Genomic DNA, 22,765 nt, shown 5'->3' with positions numbered 1-22,765 from the left:
CGGTACGCGGGCCTCTCACCGTTGTGGCCTCTCCCGTTGTGGAGCACGGGCTCCGGACGCACAGGCTCAGCGGCCATGGCTCACGGGCCCAGCCGCTCTGCGGCACGTGTGATCTTCCCAGACGGGCACGAACCCATGTCCCCTGCATCGGCAGGCGGACTCTCAACCACTGCGCCACCAGGAAGGCCCTGTTTTTCCTTTTGACACCACCATTTTGAAGTATCACTAATCATTGGTGAGTCTGACCCTCCCAAAGGAAAAGACAGTCCTAGGGAGGATCACAGGCCCGGGCAGGCGGCCAGGGGAAAGAGCCTGTCTGGCTGGAAATAGGTCTGTCAGTGACGTGGACATGCTTAAGGGACAGAGCCCTATGCTGTGTTCTGATAATGGACCCCTGGATGCAAAGGTGGTTAAAAACCAACCTTCAAGATAAAGACCAGCTGATCCTAAAATATAGTTCACTTGAAGTTTTTGGATGCTTATTTTTAAGATTAAAAAATGCTTAGGATTATTATAAACCAATATTCATCAAAAAGTAAGAGTGTACTTAGAATAGTTTTGTTTACCTGATTAGGTATCTGGGTTTTGATCTGTGTAGGGCTGTGCAAATTGTGAACTTGTGCTTGAGCTTGTGGACTTTTTTGGGTGTCTCCCCCTTTACCCCCACCCCTGTTTTCCACAGACATGTCTCTGTCTCCAGCCTCCCTTCCCGTGGGCTAAAGAGAGGAAGGAGACTGAGCAGGAAGGGGCCAACTGTTGCACAATCCATACCACAGTCGCCTGGGTACATCCATCCATGTGTTTTACATGAATTCCCGCAAGAAAATTAGCTTCATGGAATATTGTTAAGTGGCGTGGAAGTGATCAAGAAGAGACAACAAACAAACACTGTTAACCCAGAGTTCTAAAGGAGGTTTAATGAATAGCAGTGCTGTCTCTCGATATGTCCATCCCATAACCGAAGTCAAAGGGCGGGTGGTAGATTATCAGAGACTTGGAACAGCCTCAAGGCACAGAGCCCACCACTTCTGTCTGACCCTACACCTGCCACCACTAAAGCCGCATTCCTTTTCTAAGTGGGTAAGTGAGCCCTGGGGTCCACTGTCTCCCCTGCAACAAACACTGGATCATGGAAGTGGCCAGGACTCATGAACTCTGCCTCTGTAGAATGTCTTCTCTCCTAGCTGCCTCCCTGACTGCTTGTCTGGCCTGCCCTGCTCCTTTATAACATATAACACCAAAACTACAAAATCGCTAAAGGCAAGGGGCCTGATTCCTTGGACAAATACCACTTTGTAATGTTTGGATTTAAAAAAAAAAAGAACAGTTTTAGAGCAGTTTTAGGTTCCCAGCAAAACTGAGCAAAAAGCTCAGAATCCCCTCACTCCCACCTGCCCAGCCTCCTCCACTATCGACATCCTGCACCAGTGAACAAACGCCATCGATTTTCTCCTCTTGCTCTTCCTGCCAGAGTCACCCTTGACCCCACTGAGTACTCCAGTCTGGGCTGTCGGGTTTCCAGCACTTCTCTATAGCATAATCCCTCTTACTGTCATATCATGTGGTGTCATATTATGCGCCGCATTAGTCTTTTTAGTTAGTTATTCTGTAAACCCTTCAACCTCTCGTGGGGTCCTAACACAGCCCCAGGGACATAGGTGGTGCAAATATGACTACCTCTCTCTGAGGGAGGAGGAAACAGAAGCCCAAAGAAGTCACATGGCTTGAGCAGATCACATAACTATTTGGGTACCAGAAACTGAGACCTGGCACTTTTTGGAAATCATGCATTTGCCCTGTTTGGCTAAACTTCTAACTCACTCCTTTCTTTCCCTTTGACCCTTTAGCATATTCCTAATATGGAGACATATGCGTCCTGCCCGGGCCAAGAGCTAGATGTTGAGGTCCAACTGAAGTTACCGAGCCAACCAGAGTTATTTTTCCTCTGTCCAGAAAGCCAGTCTGTCTTCTCTCAGCATCAGGTGTCCTTGGGCTTGCAGCCATCTTCCGGGGAGGAGCCATCCCTGGTCTCCACACGGGAGAGGGATGTTTTGCCTGGCCACACCTGTGAGTCTGTTCATGGCCCAACGAGAGTGGGCATGACAGTTTAGGAGACTGGAGAGAGGATGGCTGAAGGGTTAAGTCTGCAGGTGCAGCTTCAAGTCGTAACCTGTAAGACACAGACCTGGGTGTGGATGGCTTAAGTCGAGTGAAGGTGGACACCAGAGAGGAGGAAGACCAGGAATTAGAAGACTGGATGGTCAACACTTTCAGTTGAAACCTAGAAGTTGGAGAAAGGAAGGCTAGAAGCCAGAGCTCTCAGAACTGGCTTGTGCTAATATGGTGTGTGAGTATCCATGATGCTCTGGGATTGCTCATAGCCTGACCCCTGAACTCAGGTAATGAGGGACCACTGATCATGAGAGTTGATGATTGGGGGTGGAGATAAAGTACTTTGAAAGGAGAAATGAAAAAAAGCTCTTCTATGTGATTCTGTCACACAGAAGTCAAAACTGAAAAGGTTATTTAATCTAGAAAAGAACAGAGAAAGACAATCTTAGGTTACAAGAAAAGATTTGGAAAACGTGGGTCAAGGTATCAAGGCATTAAATAGTCAAAGTCAGGATATCTTAAAACAACCAACTTCTTTAATTAGAAAGCAACAAACATGCAAATGGCAAGTGTAGAAATTTATTTGAACCAACATTTTCACTATAATGAAAATTACTCTTCAACAATGATCCAAGCTCCCACATTTGAAGGTTAGGGAAAATATTGCACTTTGCATTTTCTAGCACTCCTCATACATGGCAAAAAGTTTTTAAAACATTTCGCTAGTTTTGTTTTACACACACTCCCAAATTCATGCACACAATCATTCCAAACCAATGTTAGGTCATCCCCCCAAAAGGGAAAAACTCCAAAAAACCACAACCTTAAAATTGCACTGAAGCTCTGTAAAGAAAAAAATATAAATGTCTTATACAAATTTCCGAACATCTAAGTGCTTGCCAATAAGAGATGATTATTCCTCATCCTCATTTTCATTCTCCTGACCAGAGCCTTCTGATCTGTCACTCTCCAACCGGTCTGGAAGACACAGATATGAGACAAAACGAAATACCTTTATTATTGCAATTAAAATAAGTTTTAGTGCCTTTTATTCAAAACTGATTAAAATGTATATAATTCAGAACATCATGTAAAAATCAGTTCACAGCTGTGTGTAGAAAAGTTATTTTTGCCTCTGGAGACAAAGAGTAAAGGAAACACAGCACTCTCAACTTTGAATATTCATGTAATTCCAAAGATATAAAAAGTACAAAGAAAAAACCCTAAAGATCTTGATCTACTGTGGTCTACTGCAATGATTTCAAACTGTGTTCCTGGGGGTCTGGGAGCCCTAGGAGGTGTATCAGGTGTCACCAAGGGGAGTGAGAGGCAAGCAGTGCGAGAGAATTTGGTGATCGTTCTTGAGGATCTGTGTATTTGTTTATAAAAACATTTCTTAAATATCTGCTATGTTCCAGGATACAATGGTGACCAAAACAGTCACAGTCTCTGTCATCAAGGAGCTTATCTAGACTGAACACTCAAGGGAGTGTACAGTTACAACCCGGCGAGTGAGCACGGCACATCCTCTCAAGTTCCATGATTTACACTTGCTGTTCCTCTGCTTGGGACACCTTCACCCAGTTCTTCAGCTATAATGGTTCTGCTTACTCATCTCGATACGACTATTATTCCCTGTGTGAAACTTCCCCCAGACTTTTTCAAATACCCAACCTGCAGAATTATGAACTCCTTCCTTCACATTCCAGAATATTTTATATGTATTGTGTAATAATTACAGTAATAGCTTGTTTGCCTGTCTTCTTACAGACTAGACTGTGAGCTCCTGGGAAGGTGGTAGTTATTTCTTTTATGTCCTAAGGGTCTAGTACGAGAGGTTCAAAGGTTTATCAAATAAATGAACGTAAGTTTTACTAAGATAAGATATATTACGTTAGGGTATGTAAAGAAGGCAACAGTACCGAATCACTACGACCACTAGCATGGAACCCTTTCTATCACAGAAGGATTTCTCCAGGGTAAGCTGGGGGAAAAAAGGCTTAGACACGGGGGAAACAGTTCCGTCCCACTGTCAACACCAAGAGAAAACGGAATCCTGAGATTTTATTATCTACAGAGGCTTAAACACTCTCCTTGGATCCTAAGTCAACAACACCAGTATACAGAAGGGATTGTATGTTTAATTGTCCAAGTGAATTAGATTAAATCCCCTCTACGCCAACTCCATTTCAACGTCAAACTAATGAGATAATGTATGTGTGTATGATTTGTAACCTGAATTATACAAATTTTAGTTATTATTATATAATAAGTGTTCAATACACATTTGTAAAATAAATGAACAAAATAAGATGATGACAGACCTTCACAGGTCACTAAGGAATCTAAACACAGTGGAAGACTTCCTGATCAATAAAAGGCTACCTAAGGGTTGTCAGTATAAAAGAGATTACACTGTTTTTATTGTATGATATACTTTCACGAGAGAAAAAAACATGAAGCTACTATTCTGCTTAACCAGAGTATCGCGAACAGGGTACAACTGACTCTATTCACCAAACCTATTCTGTCATATTACCAGCCTATTTCAGAACGTGGAGGGCGGCCCAAATTCTTTCTGGTTGTCACACTTACGAATGAAGATGGGGCAATGGAGGGGAAGGAGGAAATGTCACAGCCTTCAAATCAAGGAGTTTACAGCAGACGTTAGAATTCTGCAGAGTCCAAAGCAAGTGATAAGAAGTTGAGTGAGGGCCCATGGAGTCTCACACAGGTCACACAGTAACTGACAGTGGCTTGTGGAATGAGGAAGAGGGCAGAACAGCTGTCCGTTTCTCAAACCCTTCTCACTTAACCGTTGCTGAGTCATGTCTCAGAATATAAACCCAATTTCTAAGAATAAATTAAATGAAATCTTTCTGTCCACAAAGTGCTACGGAGGTAGTAAAACTGATAAGCAGTTCAACACTTTCACAAATCTCTGGTTGGTGATTACAGACCACGGAGATCTGAGAACACTGTGTTCTTTTAAATGAAAACTGGAAATAATCACTTCTGTATCCACTGTTTTCGAAAGTTGACAACACCGAATTGCTCCTGTAAGTAAGGTTTACATTTGTGGAAAGGTTCCTGTAATTCTCTGTTAGAAATATTTCTTCAAGAAATTATTTTTGATCAGAAAAGATAAGATAATGAAGAGATATTAAGTTTGCTGGGGGTGTGGGGAGGGGACAAGGGAGATATGAAAAAAATACCCCAAGGAAACCTGTGTTCCAACAAAACAGAGTCAATACAAGACTCATTGTTAGCTAAAGATTTGATACTAGAAGTTCATTCATTTGTTCACCCATTCATTCACGAAACAGTATTATATGCTAGGCACTGTTCTAGAAGCTAGCTATCCAGCTGTGAATAAGACAAACTAGGTCTCTGGTCTTAATGAGCTCACTTTCTAGAGGAGAAAAACAGAAAATAAGAAATGTATTTTTCTCCTTTAATCGGTGTAGCAAGACAAAAATAAAGAAATGAAGTTAGAATAAGTACTTGATGAAATAGGCAATGACCAGAGAGTGACTGAATGAGAAGGAGGGTGTGAGAAGGCACATGAAACAACTTCACACTGGGCAACTAGGGAAGACTTTTCTAAGGAGGTAACACTGGAGCTGAGACCTCAATTGTATGTTCAATTATTAGTGAAGTTGGACGAAGTTGCCTAAAAGGCAGAGGAAACAGCCAGTGAAAAGGTCCTAAATATGCTAACAAGCTTGATGAATCTGAGGAGGAAAGTAGCCATTTATGGCTGAAATGTAGTGGGCGAGGAGAACACTGGAATGTGTCGACTCAGTGGCTGGCAGGTCTAGGTCACGTAGATCAGCGTATGAAGTCTGGGTTTTAAGAGCAGCTGGGGAGTCCCTGAGAATTTTAAGCAAGGGTGACATAACCTAATGTATATTTTTAAAAAGTGGGTCAGCAAACTATGGCCCCTGCGCAAATCCTCCCACAGCCTATTTCTGTAAATAAAGTTTTATTAAAGCAGAGCCATGCCCTTGATCTACATATTATCTATGGCTGCTTTTGCACCACAATGTCAGAAATGAGTAGCTGCAACAGAAACCACATGGCCCACAAAGCCTATTTACTATCTGGCCGTTTAAAGAAAAAGTTTACTGACCCACGTTTTAGTTTTATTTTTGGCTGTGTTGGGTCTTCGTTGCTGTGTGCGGGCTTTCTCTAGTTGCGGTGAGTGGGTTTCTCATTGCGGTGGCTTCTTCTTGTTGCGGAGCACGGGCTCTAGGATTGCGGGCACGTGGGCTCAGCAGTTGCAGCACCTGGGCTCTAGGGCGTGTGGGCTTCAGTAGTTGTGGCTTGCGGGCTCTAGAGCGCAGGCTTAGTAGTTGTGGCGCACAGGCTTAGTTGCTCCGCGGCATGTGGGATCTTCCTGGACCAGGGACCGAACCCGTGTCCCCTGCACTGGCAGGCAGATTCTTAACCACTGCGCCACCAGGGAAGTCCCTGACCCATGTTTTAAAAAGCTCCCTGTGTGCTGTGGAAATCAGATTGTACGAAGGCGAGAGCAGAAGCAGGGAGACCAAGGTAGATGAATATGGATTATATTCTGGAGTAAAGCTACCATAATTGATGGAGTGAATCTGTGTATGACTGGGTAAGTGCCTGTGAGCTCAATGTGATGTTACGCTCTATAGATCCATCGTGGAGAACACTGTGGCTATCTAGATGTACGTGTGCCAAGATTCAGCGGTACGAAGGGATGCTTCAGGGTTTTATAAATCATATTAACATATTTGGACTCTATCCTAAGAGCATGAGGAGGCCCAGGAGAATTTTAAGGAGGGGAGTAAATTGATCAGATTCTAACATATTTTAGAAAAGATTAGAATGGTTCATACACCATCTCTCCAAAGCCCGTCAAAACTTCTAGGAATCTCAGAACTGCCTTTCTCTCTCAAGAAGTTGCCTAGACTAAAAGTCTTTAGTACAGCATTCATGAGAATAATTTTGGTTGCTTTTTTAAAATGCAGGAGCTCAAACCCTATTCAGATGAAATGAATGAGAATCTTTAATGGATAGGAACCAGGTATTTGTAGTTTTAAAAGGGGGATTTAAAGTGCACTCTTCATTAAAAATCACAGCTTAAGCAGGAAGGAGCTGATTTCCCAGGAAGCCTTGTGGAGTAATGGAAAGGCTGAAGTATTCTGTGGCTAGATTGTGCTTCCATGATCAAAGTCTATTACTAACTCTCCTTGAATACACAGACATTATTGTACTTGGAATACAGGACAATGAAGGGAAGGAGAGGAAAGGAGTAGTTGACTCATCAAATAACTAGACATCTTAAGGATAAAAGCAGCAGAAATACAAACTCTTGGGTACCTTTTTCTATCTAGTCTTCTACCTAAGAGAAACAAGAGGGTGAGTTAAGTTGACTAAACCTTGACTGCTGACAAAAAGAAACAGAAGAAAGGCAACCTTTATATTATAAAACATCTAATTCTAAAATCAAAGAAGGATGGCAATAACTATTAGTTAACAAACCATTGACACATTAGCACCTATTTAAAATAGATTCTTGGACTTCCCTGGTGGCGCAGTGATTACGAATCCACCTGCCAATGCAGGGGACACGCCTTCGAGCCCTGGTCCGGGAAGATCCCACATGCCGAGGAGCAACTAAGCCCATGCGCCGCAACTACTGAGCCTGCACTCTATAAAGTCTACAAGCCACAACTACTGAGCCTGCATGCTGCAACTACTGAAGCCCACACGCCTAGAGCTCGTGCTCCGCAACAAAGAGAAGCCACCGCAATGAGAAGCCCGCACACTGCGATGAAGACCCAGTGCAGCCAAAAATAAATAAATTTATTAGAAAAAATAAAATAGATTCTTGCACAAATGAAAGGAGAATCAGTTTCCTATAGGAAAACTCAGGAAGAACCATTCACCAGATGAACTCTTCATAAGAACAAGCAAATTTTAGTTGTCATAATCAGCAAATGTTTTTCTTGTTCTATAAAATGCTGCCTCCTCAAATCTGAAATCCAAGTGAATTTTAAAGGTCACTGATTGTTACTGAAGAAAACAGATCAAAAGATGTTACAGTGGTTAGAAGTACTACAATTATATTTTGTTGGACTACAAACATTTTCTGTTTACATTTTAGGTTTACTTTTTGTTTTGACTATTTGAAATTTTCACTCTTTCCTGGTAATAGTTAATATTTACAATTTGAGGGTTATTTTCTCTCCAGCTCTTTTAATCACAGACGTAAGGGGCTTCTTTCAATTCTTCAGATGTACTACAGTCTCTCTCCTCCAGGACTTAGACAAATGCTACATACTCTTTATTTTGCCTGGAATACTTAGCTCTCCCTTCCCCACCCTCTGAGAAAGTGATATATAATCTACTGCTTATATAGACCTGAAGGTCTGAAATGGAAGTTATCCTAATAAAGAGTGAGGATGGGAGGGGACATCATGATTAGAAATCTCTGAAGTGGGAAAGAGTCTGATGTACCCCAAAATTCAGAGAGGGCCAGAGTGGATGGAGTGGATAGAAAAGGAAAGAATGCACTAGAAAAGCAGTTTGAGATCAGGTCCTCCAGAGGACTGCGTGTCTTATTCATGACTTGAACGTGTTCCCGAAAGTGAAATTTGTAGGTAAAAGGGGAGTAAGTGCTTGGAAGCTAGTTTCAAATTCAGGCTTTACCATTTATCAGTTATGTGACCTGGGGTGAGTTATTACAAATAATCTACTTTGTAAAGGGTTGGAGCTAACTGAGGATAAATTTGTGAAATGACTGGTATATTGCCTGATACATTACAGGTATTCCATAAATGGTGGTGGTTGTTTTTATTAAATAATACCCAACATATGAAGAAATTTGTGATATCAGTGAAGAGTGATAAATACTTTGTTTATAATGGATACTGGATATTTTCTACTGTTATGAACACAGGTTATTCCATTCCTTCTTGAATATTAGTTATAATATACACAATTTTGTATCTGTGGCACTGAACCTCACAGTTTATCATCTAAAACAAAAAAATACTGAAAAAAACATACTGAGCTATCTGTTTCAACCTCTGTAGTAACACGTTACCTTTATTTTTGTCTGGGCTGTGACTGATTTTGACCAAACCTACCATTAAAGGGTACTTACTATAACATATCTTAAGGTTTATGGTATGATCTTCCACTCTGAGAAGAAAAGCACAGCTGATAAAAGTTTTCAAGTGACTTCATCTTTTCACTTTGACACTTTTCAATAAAGTTGGCTCATGGGGATATAAATTACTGTACTAAGATCAAGAATTCATAGAACTCCTCGTTCAAAAGTTAAGCTGCCTTCCATGCACCTGTTCCCTCTGAGAGGACTTAATGTCAGCAAGAAATAAACTTCTCTTGTGTTAAAAAAAAAAAGTTAAGCTGCCTTGATTTTGTAATTTAAGGAAATGTTTACTTTACTTTTACTTTACTTTTTACTTCACTTCACTTCACTTTATTGGCTGTGCCGCATGGCACACGGGATCTTAGTTCCCCAACCAGTCGAACCCATGCCCGCTGCAGTGGAAGCTCGGAGTCCTAACCACCAGGGAAGTCCCCCCTTTTTTTTTAAAAAAATAAATCACTTTAAAGTAGATCTTAAATAATAATGTTTTTCAAATATAATAACGATTTTAATAGTACACTGACAGTTCTTACCAGCTCGAATATGATTCAGTGAAGCCAACATCCTCAACATGAAAGAGGCTGGAACTGTAATGGTATTTCTAGTCTCTTCCAGCATGAGTTCATTTCGAGTTATAACCTATGAGGCAAGTTAAATAACCATGTCAAAGATCACAGGGTAACTGTACCTTCTCCTTAGCGATTAGGAGAACAGTAAAAAATTAGCAGGAATTATTTCATTCTTCATATGTATCTATATATGTCTGTATTTCCTCCTTAAGGCTACTCAGTACCAAATAATTACTTTAACTTGCATTCGACAGAGTAAGATCAGAGAACACTACTCTTTCAACTGGCAGAAAGACAAAGGTCAAACCTTGAGGCTACTTAAAACATTCAAGAATTCAATTTATTTTTACTTATAATTTGTTTTCCAGAGCAGTCTACTTTGTGTCTGTTTATTATTTTCCCATCTAGTAGAACTGATACTTCTAGTGACAGAGCAGTGTTAAATTATTATCCCTGGGTCACTCGGGTCCCTCAAGAAAAATGTTACCTTGACTGAAGCAAAGTAATCTTGAAAAATAAACCTTTGGATAAGAGTTACCAATGAATTTTGTCTTAAGTACCAAGAATTGGACTAAATGAACATCCATGAACACCTAGGGAGCTAATGTATAATCACAGGCAAAGGAAAAAAGAAAGAGGAAAAGCAAAGGTCATGGCAAAGGAAAAATAGGAAGAAAGAAAGGAAAGCATGAGAGGAAGAAAAAGATGCTAACCTGATCAGCAGTCCCCCAATGATATTACAATAGTTTTTCAACTCATCGGGGTGCCCGACAGGGCCCTTTACAACCATGCCCCAACCTAGCTTTTTAGTCCAACTGAGCTGCTTTCATATGTGTCCTCTAGGTTTCAGCACACTGGTGGTTCATTTACCTTACAGTAACTTGAAACACACTGATCCTTCTGTCTCAAATGTTCCTTTGATCCTTGTATGCCTAGGAAACTCAGTCCAATTCTTATTTCCTCTGTGAAGACCTTCCCATCCCATCTATTCCATTTGCAAGCATGGCTGTTCCTTTCTACGGGCTTCCAAATCACTATGTGTACATCTCTGACACTGAGCACACTATATTCTAGCTGTTTATATGTCTGTTTTTTCCACTAGTCTTTAAGTTCTGAAGGAGGGGGTTATCTTTTTAAATTCAGCACTGTGCCTGACATACACCAAGTGTTTTATATATGTCTATTAAATGAGTAAAAGTATACGTGGGAATTTCACTGTGACTGTCAACCTTGGTCTAGAGAACTAGTTTTCCAACTCATTAATATTTTTAGCAATGAACTCTTATTTTATTGTTTTAAGAGGGGGTAGTATCAACCTTAGTTGCAATCCCCTCCTCACAGAAGTTCAACAATTAGTTAGTAGCTGATTAATGCAATGAATCCTTATTTTCATAAGAAATCTTATATGGAAACCCAAAAATGAAAACCCTCGTTGCAGTTGGGAAGGAAATGCCCAGAGTTTAGCTTTCATATCATCCATCATCCTGCTTCCAATTCTGTAAAAAACCTAGAGCTTCAGAGAACTCAGTCTGGAAAACTAGTGATGTCACAGTAGCTTCAGAAGCTGAGGAAATCTTAAAATATAATCGTAAAGGAAAAGAGTCTCCAATCGTTTGTTCTGCTACCTATTTGGCTATGATTATGGAGAACAGTTATAGCAAAACTATTTTCTTAAAAGGACACAGTGGTTTTTTTTAATGATTCTTCATTGCAATAAGCACAAATAGTCACCCTATGTTTCTTCAACTACAATATACTATATCTGTTACTACCAATAATCAATATTCTACTTATCCAAATAATATTCCAATTTTTACCTCTCTAGTATTGTGGGCATGTTTTATTCTTGACTTTTCTTTTTCTTAAAATTTGACCTCATTAAATGAATTAACTTGTTTTATGTTACCAACTAATAACAAACTGAGCTGCTTTGATTCTTCTTAAAACAACAGTTCGGGAACAAAGTGACATATGTTCTATAATAAGTATAACAAAAATCTTACTTCATCGGCGAGTTTTCGGTTAAAGATCCTTGACTCTTCTAGGGGTGACCAGATCTTTATGTCATAATCTATGCCAGACGAGGCTAGAACTAGAAATAAAATGCTCACATTAATATAAAGCTTAGAAATATGCCATTAATTCATGTACATTTATAATGTATATATGCATGTATGTATATGTTCAGCAAAATTGAGTTAGAATGGAAATTGTACTGATACAGTTAATTGTTAACTGAGAATATTATTTTGAAGATTTCCTAAAAGTTACTCTAGAACACAATTTTAAGACCATCTTGAAATCACTCAAATTTTTTTCTCACTTACTGCTCTTTTATGAGAAACACGGGCAATTTCAAATGGAAGGCAAGAACAAGCCAATGCTCCTTTGTTCTGGTAAATTAATTCAGACATGTGAAGACTAAAAGGCTTGGAGGTTCAATTTGGTTAAGTAGTGAAAAGTTCAATCAGCCAAACCTCTTACAGCTGATAAAACTTAGAAGCACTCTTAGGAGTATAAACTCGTTAACCTATTTCCCCATATTTTCTGCCCAAAGCAGGTTATAAGTGTTTTTTGTTTTAAACCCCAAATAGTAATACTTGACCCTAGTGGCTGCCTACTAGGATAATTTGGATTATTTTTATATTAACAACTAGGAAAAAGTTGAAGCTGATTAGTTACACTAATGATTTCTAGCCCTTGCCTTATAAAAGGTCATCTTACTTGGGTCAAACGGGTGTGGCTGCAGGCAGTTTACCACGTGATTATCAGCTTCCAGAAGCATTAAATGCTCAGCAGTGTGACGATCCCAGATGAAGATATGGCCACAGTCAGAACCACTCATTACAAAGTTAGCACCCCAGAAATTGGCTTCTTTTATCTAAGGGTTAAAAAAAAGGAAGTGATAAGAGAATTCAAATCAAAGTTATTAAAAAAGATTTATTCTATTCTCAAGTTAAAACAATTAATTGGCTCAGAAAATAAAAAATTGAAGAGAGCCTTTGTCTTCTAGTATATTGAAATCATGATAGAGATTTGTCAGCAGGGATAAAGTGGCAGTAAGTAATGAAAAGTCCCCCATGAAGATAGGGATTTGCTTTGTTCAATGCTATATTTATAGTGCCTGAAACAGTACTTGGCACACAGTAGGTGCTGAGTTAATAACTGCTAAATGAATGAATGGGATTTCTGCGTTTTGAACAGTATAATGGAAACATATATATATGTTATTGAACTTCCCAAAAACGGTTCCATTTTAGATTTTACAAGATAATAAAAACAATTCATAGAAAAAAATGCATTGTTCCCTCCTGTATCTTGCTTTATGCCAAAAGAACAAAAAGTACCAATCTTTTTATTAGCTATTAGAAGCTCTCACAATCAAGAAGGAAAGATAGAAATACATATTTACTTTTATGAAGCAATGAGACAAAGGATATGTTAGAATGGTTATGATGGAATTTTTCCACAGATGCACATGAATGAACCATCAAAAATCTTTCTTTGTACTTCATATCAGAATTTTTGAAATCATTTTAAGTGCAGCTGCTACTTTGCTATTTTTGGCAAAGCAAAGGAGGGGAGGAATTTTTTTGTTACTTGGAATACTTTTGTATTTACTTGTCTTCTTTTTTTTTTCCATTCCTGTCCCTAATTATTTTCATTCAAAATTTTAACCAGCAAAATGCAAGAAATATAAATTGGCTACTTCTATCAATAATGAGTATGCTTTCCAGAATGATTAAATTATTACTACCAATGATATCTATAGAGACAGCTAATTATTTCTCCATCCCAAAGTTACTTTTTGCCTTGACTCTAAAGAAAGCAGATTAAAACCGGTTCTGTAGATACTTTTTGATAACTCAATGAATATATGAGAACACTTTCTAGATATAAATGGTTCGGAGTAACAGTTATGCTAATCATCTCACAAGATTCTCTTAGTAAACAGTTAATATTGCATTGGGTATATAGACTTCTGGGTTATAAAAACTTGAAAAGATCTTAGAGATCATCTGGTCTATTCTTATTTCATAGATGAGGAAATTAAAGTCTAGAAAGACAAGGTGACTAAAACAAATCTTTACTTGTCAATCTTTAAAAGAGTTATAATTAATATGACTATATTTTGCAAGGAAGCTGGATTTCATGTATCCAAATCTTTCTCTCCAAAACCAACAAAGGGCACTAATATGAACTAAAAAAATCTACTAGGAAAGTAGACAAGTGTGAGAGAGCAAAAAAGAAGCAGTGGGGACTTCCCTGGTGGCGCAGTGGTTGAGAGTCCGCCTGCCGATGCAGGGGACACGGGTTCGTGCCCTGGTCCGGGAAGATCCCACATGCCGTGGAGCGGCTGGGCCCGTGAGCCATGGCCGCTGAGCCTGCGCGTCCGGAGCCTGTGCTCCGCAACGGGAGAGGCCACAACAGCGAGAGGCCCGCGAACCACAAAAAAAAAGAAGCAATGGTTACTTGTACAAGCTAAAATTTTAAAAATTCTACAATAGTTCCTCAGTAGGGTAGAGTTTTCTTATAAAAAGTGATGGTCTTTCACAATATATTATAGGACGAAAAGAACTATGTTTGGGTAAAGAGATAACTGTGAAGGTGCAATAATATATTGGAATCACACTAGCATATATGAAAATAATCATTATGGGAAAAATTCATATTACAAAATTGCAGTTCTTCCAAAGAATGTCATGAGTATGTGGTACCATTGTCCTGGAGTTGCGATGGCCCTTATAAACCATCTTCACTAGTGGCCTTCGAATGTTCAAGGTATCCAATTCCTCCATTTCTTTTCTTTCTTTTCTCCGCCTGAAGAACTCCTGAATTCGGGCAACAGCAGAGCGTCTATAAATTACATATAATAAGAAAAAACAGAAGTAAGTTAAAAACATTCACAGGCCACTACAGAATGAAAATGAGCAACATTAAAATACAGTAAAGTCTAGAAAACATTTAAACTAAACATTATGTCAATAAGGCATCCCCAACCAAAAGCATAAAGAGGCAGACAACAGTGAGACTACATCAGACTAGTTGAGTTACTAAAACAAAATGTTTTAGTTAAGAGATCACTTAGAAATTTGAAACTGGTTGAGAGAGTAAAGGAAGTAGCATGCGGCACACTTTTTAAATGGCTGTTTTATAAAAACACAATACAGACAAAATTAATATGCAATTTACTACAAATAAAACAAAACCTATTCAATATTATTTGTTCTCTCCATATTAGGAAATGTAAAGGCATAAAGAGAAACCAGAAGAAGAAACTAAGGTTAACATATAAGTTCAGTGGATAAACTTATGTTTTGAGATTTTGTTAAAAGATATTTGTTCTCAGCAAAGAACAGACTAGTCAAGAAAAACAATATTAATATACATGAATAAAACAAGGACCTTCAAATAGAATCTATTCTATATGAACTCCATATTCGAGTACAGATTTGGAGGTAATGAGGCTGATTTTATTCTCCTAAGAACTGAGTTGGCCACAAAACTAGAGAATAAAGAACAATGGACTCTTTAAGACTGATTTAATTATTAGAAGGAACTTTTCCTAACACATGTTACTGAATAACTTTGTTAGTTTGAACTTCTTATTTAAAACATTATATTTTGCCATATAATAGACCAAAACTCCAAAATATATAAAGTGTCTACACATCAGTATGAAAAATGAACACTATAATAGAAAAAGAGTAAAGAACATGAATAGGGAAATTATAGAAGAAAGAGACTTAATAAATATACAAAAGGATGCCCAGCCTCACTAATATTAAGATAAAAATAAAAACAAATTGATCTTTTTGTATGTCTATCAGATTAAAAATTTTTTTACATCTATCAGAGTGGCAAGAATACAGGAAAATAGGCACTACTGGTAGGAGTTTGAAAGTTTTATATATAAAAAAGTGCACTCTTCTGTTGTAAACTTTTGACTGAAGTAGAACACATATTCAGGAAGGTATAAAATCATAAATGTGTAGCTCAATGCATTTTTGAAAAATAGTCCCACGTAACCAGTACCAGTATGAGAGATAGAGAATAAATAGAATTCCAGAAGTCTCTCTATGCTCCATTCCCATTATTACATTCCCCTTATAGGAACCCACTATTCTGACTTCTAACATGATGGATTAATTTTGCCTGTTTGTGAACATTAACTAAATGGAATCATACAAAATATATTTTGTGTCTAGCTTCTTTACCTCAATATTACATTTGTAAGATTCATCCATGTTGTTGAATTTAGCTGTAGTTCATTCATCTTCTTTGCTGTTGAGTACTACTTTGTATAAATACATTATAATTTACTTTTTCCATTCAACTGTTGGTGAACATTGGGTTGTTTACAGGTTTTGATTACTGAAATAGTGCTTTGGCGAACATATGTACATATTTCTGTTGAGTATATATCCTGGAGTGGAATTGCTGGACCACAGTATATGCATACGGTCAGCTTGAACAGATACTCCCAAACAATTTTCCAAAGTGGTTACAGCAATTTATAATTCCACTGGCAATATATTAGTGTTCCAGTACAATATATTTTTGAGGAGAAATTAAATAATATCCATTAAAATTTTAAACATATATTTGCTTTGATGTAGCAATTTCATCTTTTAAAAATGTATGTTGTAGAAAAACAAATATGCAAATATATATATATATATATACACACAATATATACAGACACACACGCACACACACACACGCATATATATTCACTGCAGTACTTTGAGAAACACTGGAAATAATCTAAATGTCTTATACACAGAAAGGATAGGTTAAATAAATTATGGTACATCCATACATTGGAATACTTATGCCACCATTAAAAACAATAAGAAAGATCCATAAGCAAGAACATGAAAAATGTCAGCATTATCCTACTGAATCTACAACATAGGTTAAAAAATAATTCATAGGGGAAAAATTTATATATATACATAGAAAGAGTCTAGAAAACCAGACACTAAATTGTTAATAACACTTTCTAAAACAATTACATAACAATTATGTAGTCTTATAATAAAAAGGTATTTTCTTTTTCATAAAATGGTATCATAAATTCTATAGGCTTATTTAAAAAGTGTTTAAAAAACTTTATCCTATGCTATATATATGTTAAAAAAAAAAACAGGGTCTGAAATTTTAAGTTAGATATCGTTAGAAACTACCACACAGAAAGCTGACATGTTTAGGTTACTCTGATTATCTCTTTCTGATTGGGAAGTGATAAGTGGGAAGGGCTGAGAGCTCAAATGTTCTCAAAAGAAACATAATTAATATAATTGAAACTCTCTTTTTTCTAAAGTGGAAGAGAAAAGGACACTCAATCAGTTAAAAGTATGTGATTAACAAGAAACCAATAAAGAAAAAAACTCTTGCTAAGAAAGAGTATCTAGAAACTAACACAACATTGTAAATCAACTATACTTCTATAAAATAAAATTAAAAAAAAAAGAGTATCAGGTAGTAGAGGAAATAGAAATAATCCTGCTGATAAACTGAAGGCCTTGGGAGCTATAAATGGAAAAAGAAACTATATGACAAATTAAGAATTAGACAAAAGCTCAAATCATTTAAAACGGTATGTGGGCAAAATTAAAGTTGAATGAGTAGTGAGATGATAGTAATTAAGAATTGATGGTACCAAATCATAAGTGTTCATTTCACTTAAAAGTTTGCTGTAGAATATGGTCTAATTTACTGCTTAATGTTTGTTTGGCTTAATCCTGATAAAGAATAATTTTGAAAAATAGATCTCAAGTTATGTAGTCTGTATTGTACAGTTTAGATAAAAGATTAGGGCACCTACCACTATCTCGCTATAGGAAAATGATCTAAAACAGAAAAAAAAGCTTCAAGTACACACATTTCAAATTAGATGATAAAAAGTGACAGTAAATACTATACTTGTATATATAGTCAGGTAATGTCCAACACAGCAAACAGTTCTAAAAGAGATGAATAAACTTAGAATAAATACATTGAGGGGAATTCCCTGGCAGTCCACTGGTTAGGACTCAGCACTTTCACTGCCAAGGGCCTGGGTTCAATCCCTGGTCAGGGAACTAATATCCCTCTGGCTGTGTGGCCAAAAAAAAAAAAAAAATTAACACACTGAAACCACTTTCCTAGAGGATATTTCATAAGAAACACCAAAAGAATATAAGATGTTGAAAATAATAAATTTGTAATTTATTACTTTGCAAATTTAATAAAATTAAAATTAAAATGATACATACATATGAAGAACACCAATCAGCAAATAGCTATTTATTAAAAGCCTACTATTTGCAAAGTTGTTTCTGAGAATATTAGTTATGAGTTCTTTTATATATATATGATAGCTTATGTTAACTTGGCATGCAATTTAAAATTCATAAAAGATAATATAAAGTTCAGTAAGCATGGAAAATTTCAGAAGTAAACAATAAATAAAGAGTATACATTCCAACCCAATGGAGGAAAAGAAATGAAAAAAGCAAAACAACAACAGCAAAAAGATAAAAATCTTAATCCTAAAAAAGACAGGAAAGTTAAAAAAAATTAGGTAAAACAGGATAATCAGAAGTAAAAAGTTGGAAACAAGTCCAAAAGTAGCCATGATAATAATAAAGAGACTATTTTCACCAATGGAGAAAAATGAGATTGTCTCAGGCATACCTAAAGTATTATGACAAGGAAAGATTTCAGGGAAAAAGGATATTGTGCAAATACTAATCAAATGAAAGGTGGCATAGCTACAGTAATATCAGACAGAACAGACTAAGATAAAAAGTAGCATTAAAGGTAGAGAGGATTACTACATATATAATAGGTTCAGTTTACCAGGAAGATATAACAATTTAACATATATGCATACAATAAAAAGCCTCAAACTGCATTAAAAAAGAAAATGACAGAACTACAAGGAGAATTAGATACATACACCATTTTAATGATTTCAATACATCTCTCTCACTATTTTATAAGTCAAGCTAGCAAAAAATAGGGATAATATGAACAGCACAATTAGTCTTAATCGAATGGTCACATATAAAATTCTACATTAAAAATTAAAGTCATATGCTTTTCAAGCACACATGGAACATTTACAGATTTATCATGTACAAGGCCACAAAGCCACTTTCTACAAATTTCAAAGTATGCATCTAAACCAACCATGTTCTCTGACCACAAATTAGATGTTAATGAAAAAAAGCTGAATGTATACAACTAAAGAAGTTAGAAAAAGAACCACAAAGGAATCTCAAATAATATAAAAGGAAGGAAATAATAGAGAAGAAAAGTAGAAGTATAAAACAAAGGGGTTAACAAATATGAAAGAAATCAACAAAGCCAAAAGTTGTTTCTTTTTCTTTTTTTTTTCTTTTTTTGGCTGTGCCACATGGCTTGCCAGATCTTAGTTCCCTGACCAGGATAATGGAGAAAAAATTAAGGGGGTTCAAAGAAATAATGTTATGAATAAAAAGGTGGCTATAACTAAAGACACAGCAGGAATTAAGAAGACAGTAAAAATACCATAATAAATTTGAAAAGTTAGATGAATCGACAAATTGAAAAATATCACCTAAAACTGACTAAAGAAGAGAGAGTTGAAATAGTCCTGTAATTATTAAAGAATCAAAATAATACTTAAAAAACATACCCCAAAGAAAATACCAGTTCCAGATAATTTTATAAGTAGGGTCTAGTAAATTTTCAAAGAAAAGATCATTCCAATCTTATACAAACTCTGCCAGAGAAAAGAAAAAGAGGAAATATTCTTCTACTCATTCTCTGAGGCTACTGTAACTTTTTACCAAAAAAAGGGTCATGAGACTATAAGAAAGGAAATTCAGTCAGAATATAGATGCAAAAGTCCTCACAAAATATTAGCAAACTAAATCCAACAACATGTCCAAAAGATAATCTATCATGACCAAGTTAGATTTATCTCAGGAGTATAAAGATTGTTAAATCTGCTTCCACATGCAAGGAGCTTGAAGGTTCCCACTTCAAAGCTAATAAGTAAAAGCTGAATGGACTGAAAAATCAACAACTCTTCTTGGTTCCCTAAGAGAGGGGAGGACACCAGGCATCACAGAACTCTAGAATGCATCCCCTCCCCCCCACATCACCACATTACTAAAGGCCTATGTACCGTAGTTCCTATTACCTAGTACAACATATACAGCTATGGAAAAAAATTACAAGGCATAACAAAAGGTAAAAAACAATCTGAAGAGACAGCATCAGAACCAGATATGGCAGGGATGTTGGAACTCTCAGACCAGGAATTTATTTATTTTATTTTTTTTTTTTAACATCTTTATTGGAGTATAATTGCTTTACAATGGTGTGTTGGTTTTTGCTTTATAACAAAGTTAATCAGCTATACATATACATATATCCTCACATCTCCTCCCTTTTGCAACAGACCAGGAATTTAAAACAACTCTGATTTGGGACTTCCCTGGTGGTCCAGTGGTTAAGACTCTGCACTTCCCATGCAGGGGGCGTGGGTTTGATCCCTGGTTGGGGAACTGGGATCCCACATGCTGCACCACATGGCCAAAAAAAAAAAAAAAGATCCTTCCTGCCATCAGCATCCTCAGACCTCCCCTGTCCTCCAGACTACTGCAACAGCTCTGAAAGCTTCCTGACCTCTCCCAACGCCAGCCAGCTTATAAAGCCTCCTCCCCCAGCAACTGGGGAATTTGTCTTCAGGGTTCTCATTCCTCTTTAAAAGAATAAAAAAAATATATATAAAACAACTATGATTAATATGCTAAGGGCTCTCTAACTGATAAAGTAGACAGCATGCAAGAATAGATGGGCAATGTAAGCAGAGAGATGAAAATCCTAAGAAAGAAACAAAAAGAAATGCAAGAGATCAAAAACACTGGAACAGAAACAAAGACTACCTTTGACAGGCTTATTAGTAGACTGGACATGGCTGAGAAAAGAATCTTTGAGCTAAAGGCTATATCAACAGAATCCTTTAAAACCAAAAAGCAAAGAGAGCAAAGATTGAAAAAAACAAACAGAATATCCAAGGACTGTGGGATAACTATCAATACAATAAGTGTAACACAGGCATAATGGGAATATCACAGTGAGAAGAAAGGAACAGAAGAAATATTTGAAAAATAATGACTGAGAATTTCCCCAAATTAATGTGAGACACTGAACAACAGATCCAGGAAGCTCAGAGAACACCTTGCTGGATAAATGCCAAAAAAGAACTATACTTTGGCATATCACTTTCAAAATATGAAAGTCAAAGATAAAGAAAAAAATCCTGAAAGAAGTCTGAAGAAAAAAAAATCATACCTATAAAGGAACAAAGATAAGAATCACATCCTACTTCTCCTCAGAAACCATGAAACAAAAAGAGAACAGAGTGAAATAATTAAAGTGTTGAGAGAAAAAAACAAGACAAAACCACCAACCTAGAATTCTGTACACTGGAAAATTATCCTTCTAAAGTGAATGAGAATAAAGTCTTTCTCAAACAAAAACTGAAGAAATTTGTTGCCAGTAGACTTGCCTTGCAAGAGAAGTTCTTTAGAGAGAAGGAAAATAATAAAGGTCAGAAACATAAACTGACATAAACAACAGGAGGGCATCAAAGAAGGAATGAGTGAAGGTAAAATAAAAGCTTCTACTTTTCTTACTCTAACAAATAACACTTTGTTCAAAATAATAATAGCAACAAGCATTCCATTATCTATGCGCATATATATGTGCTTATGTATGCTTACATTAAAGTGAAATGAATTACAGCAATGATACAAGGCACAGAAAGAAGGAATTAGGATTTTGTTATTATAAGGTACTCACACTACCTATGAAGCGGTATAGTGTTATTTGAATTAGCTGTAAATTTATATTGCAAACTCTAGGGCAACCACTAAAAAGTAAAAAAAGAAGTATAAATGCTATGCTAAGAAAGGAGAGAAAATGGAATCATATAAAATGCTGAATTAAAACCACAAAAGGTGACCTTCAAGATAGCAGAAGATTACAACATGGAGGTCACCTTCCTCCCCACAAATACATCAAAAATACATCTACATGTGGAACAACTCCTACAGAACACCTACTGAACGCTGGTAGAAGACATCAGACCTCCCAAAAGGCAAGAAAGTCCCCACGTACCTGGGTAGGGCAAAAGAAAAAAGAATAAACAGAGACAAAAGAATAGGGACGGGACCTGCACCAGTGGGAGGGAGCCGTGAAGGAGGAAAGGTTTCCACACAATAGGAAGGCCCTTCGCGGGCGGAGACTGCGGGTGGCGGAGCAGGGAAGCTTCGGCGCCGCGGAGGAGAGCGCAGCAACAGGGGTGCGGGGGGCAAAGCAGAGAGATTCCCGCACAGAGGGTCGGTGCCGACCGGCACTCACCAGCCCGAGAGGTTGTCTGCTCCCCGCCGGGGCGGGTGGGGGCTGGGAGCTGAGGCTCGGGCTTCAGTGGATCACAGGGAGAGGACTGGGGTTGGCGGCGTGAACACAGCCTGAAGGGGGCTAGTGCGCCACGGCTAGCCGGGAGGAAGTCCGGGAAAAAGTCTGGAACTGCCTAAGAGGCAAGAGACAATTGTTTCGGGGTCTGTGAGGAGAGGGGATTCAGAGCACCGCCTAAACGAGCTCCAGAGACAGGCGCAAGCTGCAGCTATCAGCGTGGACACCAGGGACGGGCATGAGACTCTAAGAAGCCTGTGTGCAAGCACAGGTCACTATCCACAACTCCACTCCCGGGAGCCTGTGCAGCCTCCCACTGCCAGGGTCTTGTGATCCAGGGCCAACTTCCGCAGGAAAACACACGGCGCACCTCAGGCTGTTGCAATGTCACACCAGTCTCTGCAGCCCCAGGCTCGCCCCTCCTTTCCCCTCCCCCAAGCCCCCACCCCTACCCCCGCCCCGGCCTGAGTGAGCC

At 37.8% G+C, this 22,765-nt stretch overlaps 2 protein-coding genes across 4 annotated transcripts in view; one reads left to right on the top strand and one right to left on the bottom strand.

Moving 5' to 3' along the window:
- GPR161 (G protein-coupled receptor 161) overlaps window positions 1-5,337 on the top strand; it is a 30,776-nt gene extending 25,439 nt beyond the window's left edge. Inside the window, exon 6 of the transcript XR_003002910.1 lies at window positions 3,531-5,337. The gene's annotated coding sequence lies outside the window, so the exon portion shown is untranslated. The remainder of the gene's footprint in view (window positions 1-3,530) is intronic.
- Window positions 2,627-22,765, bottom strand: part of DCAF6 (DDB1 and CUL4 associated factor 6) — a 166,149-nt gene continuing 146,010 nt past the window's right edge. For 2 of the 3 annotated variants that reach the window (XM_024742398.1, XM_024742400.1), the window contains 5 exons: window positions 14,550-14,688; window positions 12,556-12,712; window positions 11,835-11,923; window positions 9,796-9,901; window positions 2,627-3,090 (listed from right to left, as the gene is read on the bottom strand). In XM_024742398.1, the coding sequence (XP_024598166.1) occupies window positions 3,026-3,090; window positions 9,796-9,901; window positions 11,835-11,923; window positions 12,556-12,712; window positions 14,550-14,688 (556 nt within the window). In that variant the 3' untranslated portion in view covers window positions 2,627-3,025. The remainder of the gene's footprint in view (window positions 3,091-9,795; window positions 9,902-11,834; window positions 11,924-12,555; window positions 12,713-14,549; window positions 14,689-22,765) is intronic. The other variant, XM_024742399.1, reaches the window with a different exon arrangement.

This window comes from Neophocaena asiaeorientalis, unplaced genomic scaffold, assembly GCF_003031525.2.
Source record: "Neophocaena asiaeorientalis asiaeorientalis breed wild unplaced genomic scaffold, Neophocaena_asiaeorientalis_V1.1 scaffold99, whole genome shotgun sequence".
In the NCBI taxonomy this organism is placed as follows: Eukaryota; Metazoa; Chordata; class Mammalia; order Artiodactyla; family Phocoenidae; genus Neophocaena; species Neophocaena asiaeorientalis.
Note: the sequence above shows the minus strand (reverse complement) of the source record. Positions and strands in the feature narration are given on the sequence as shown.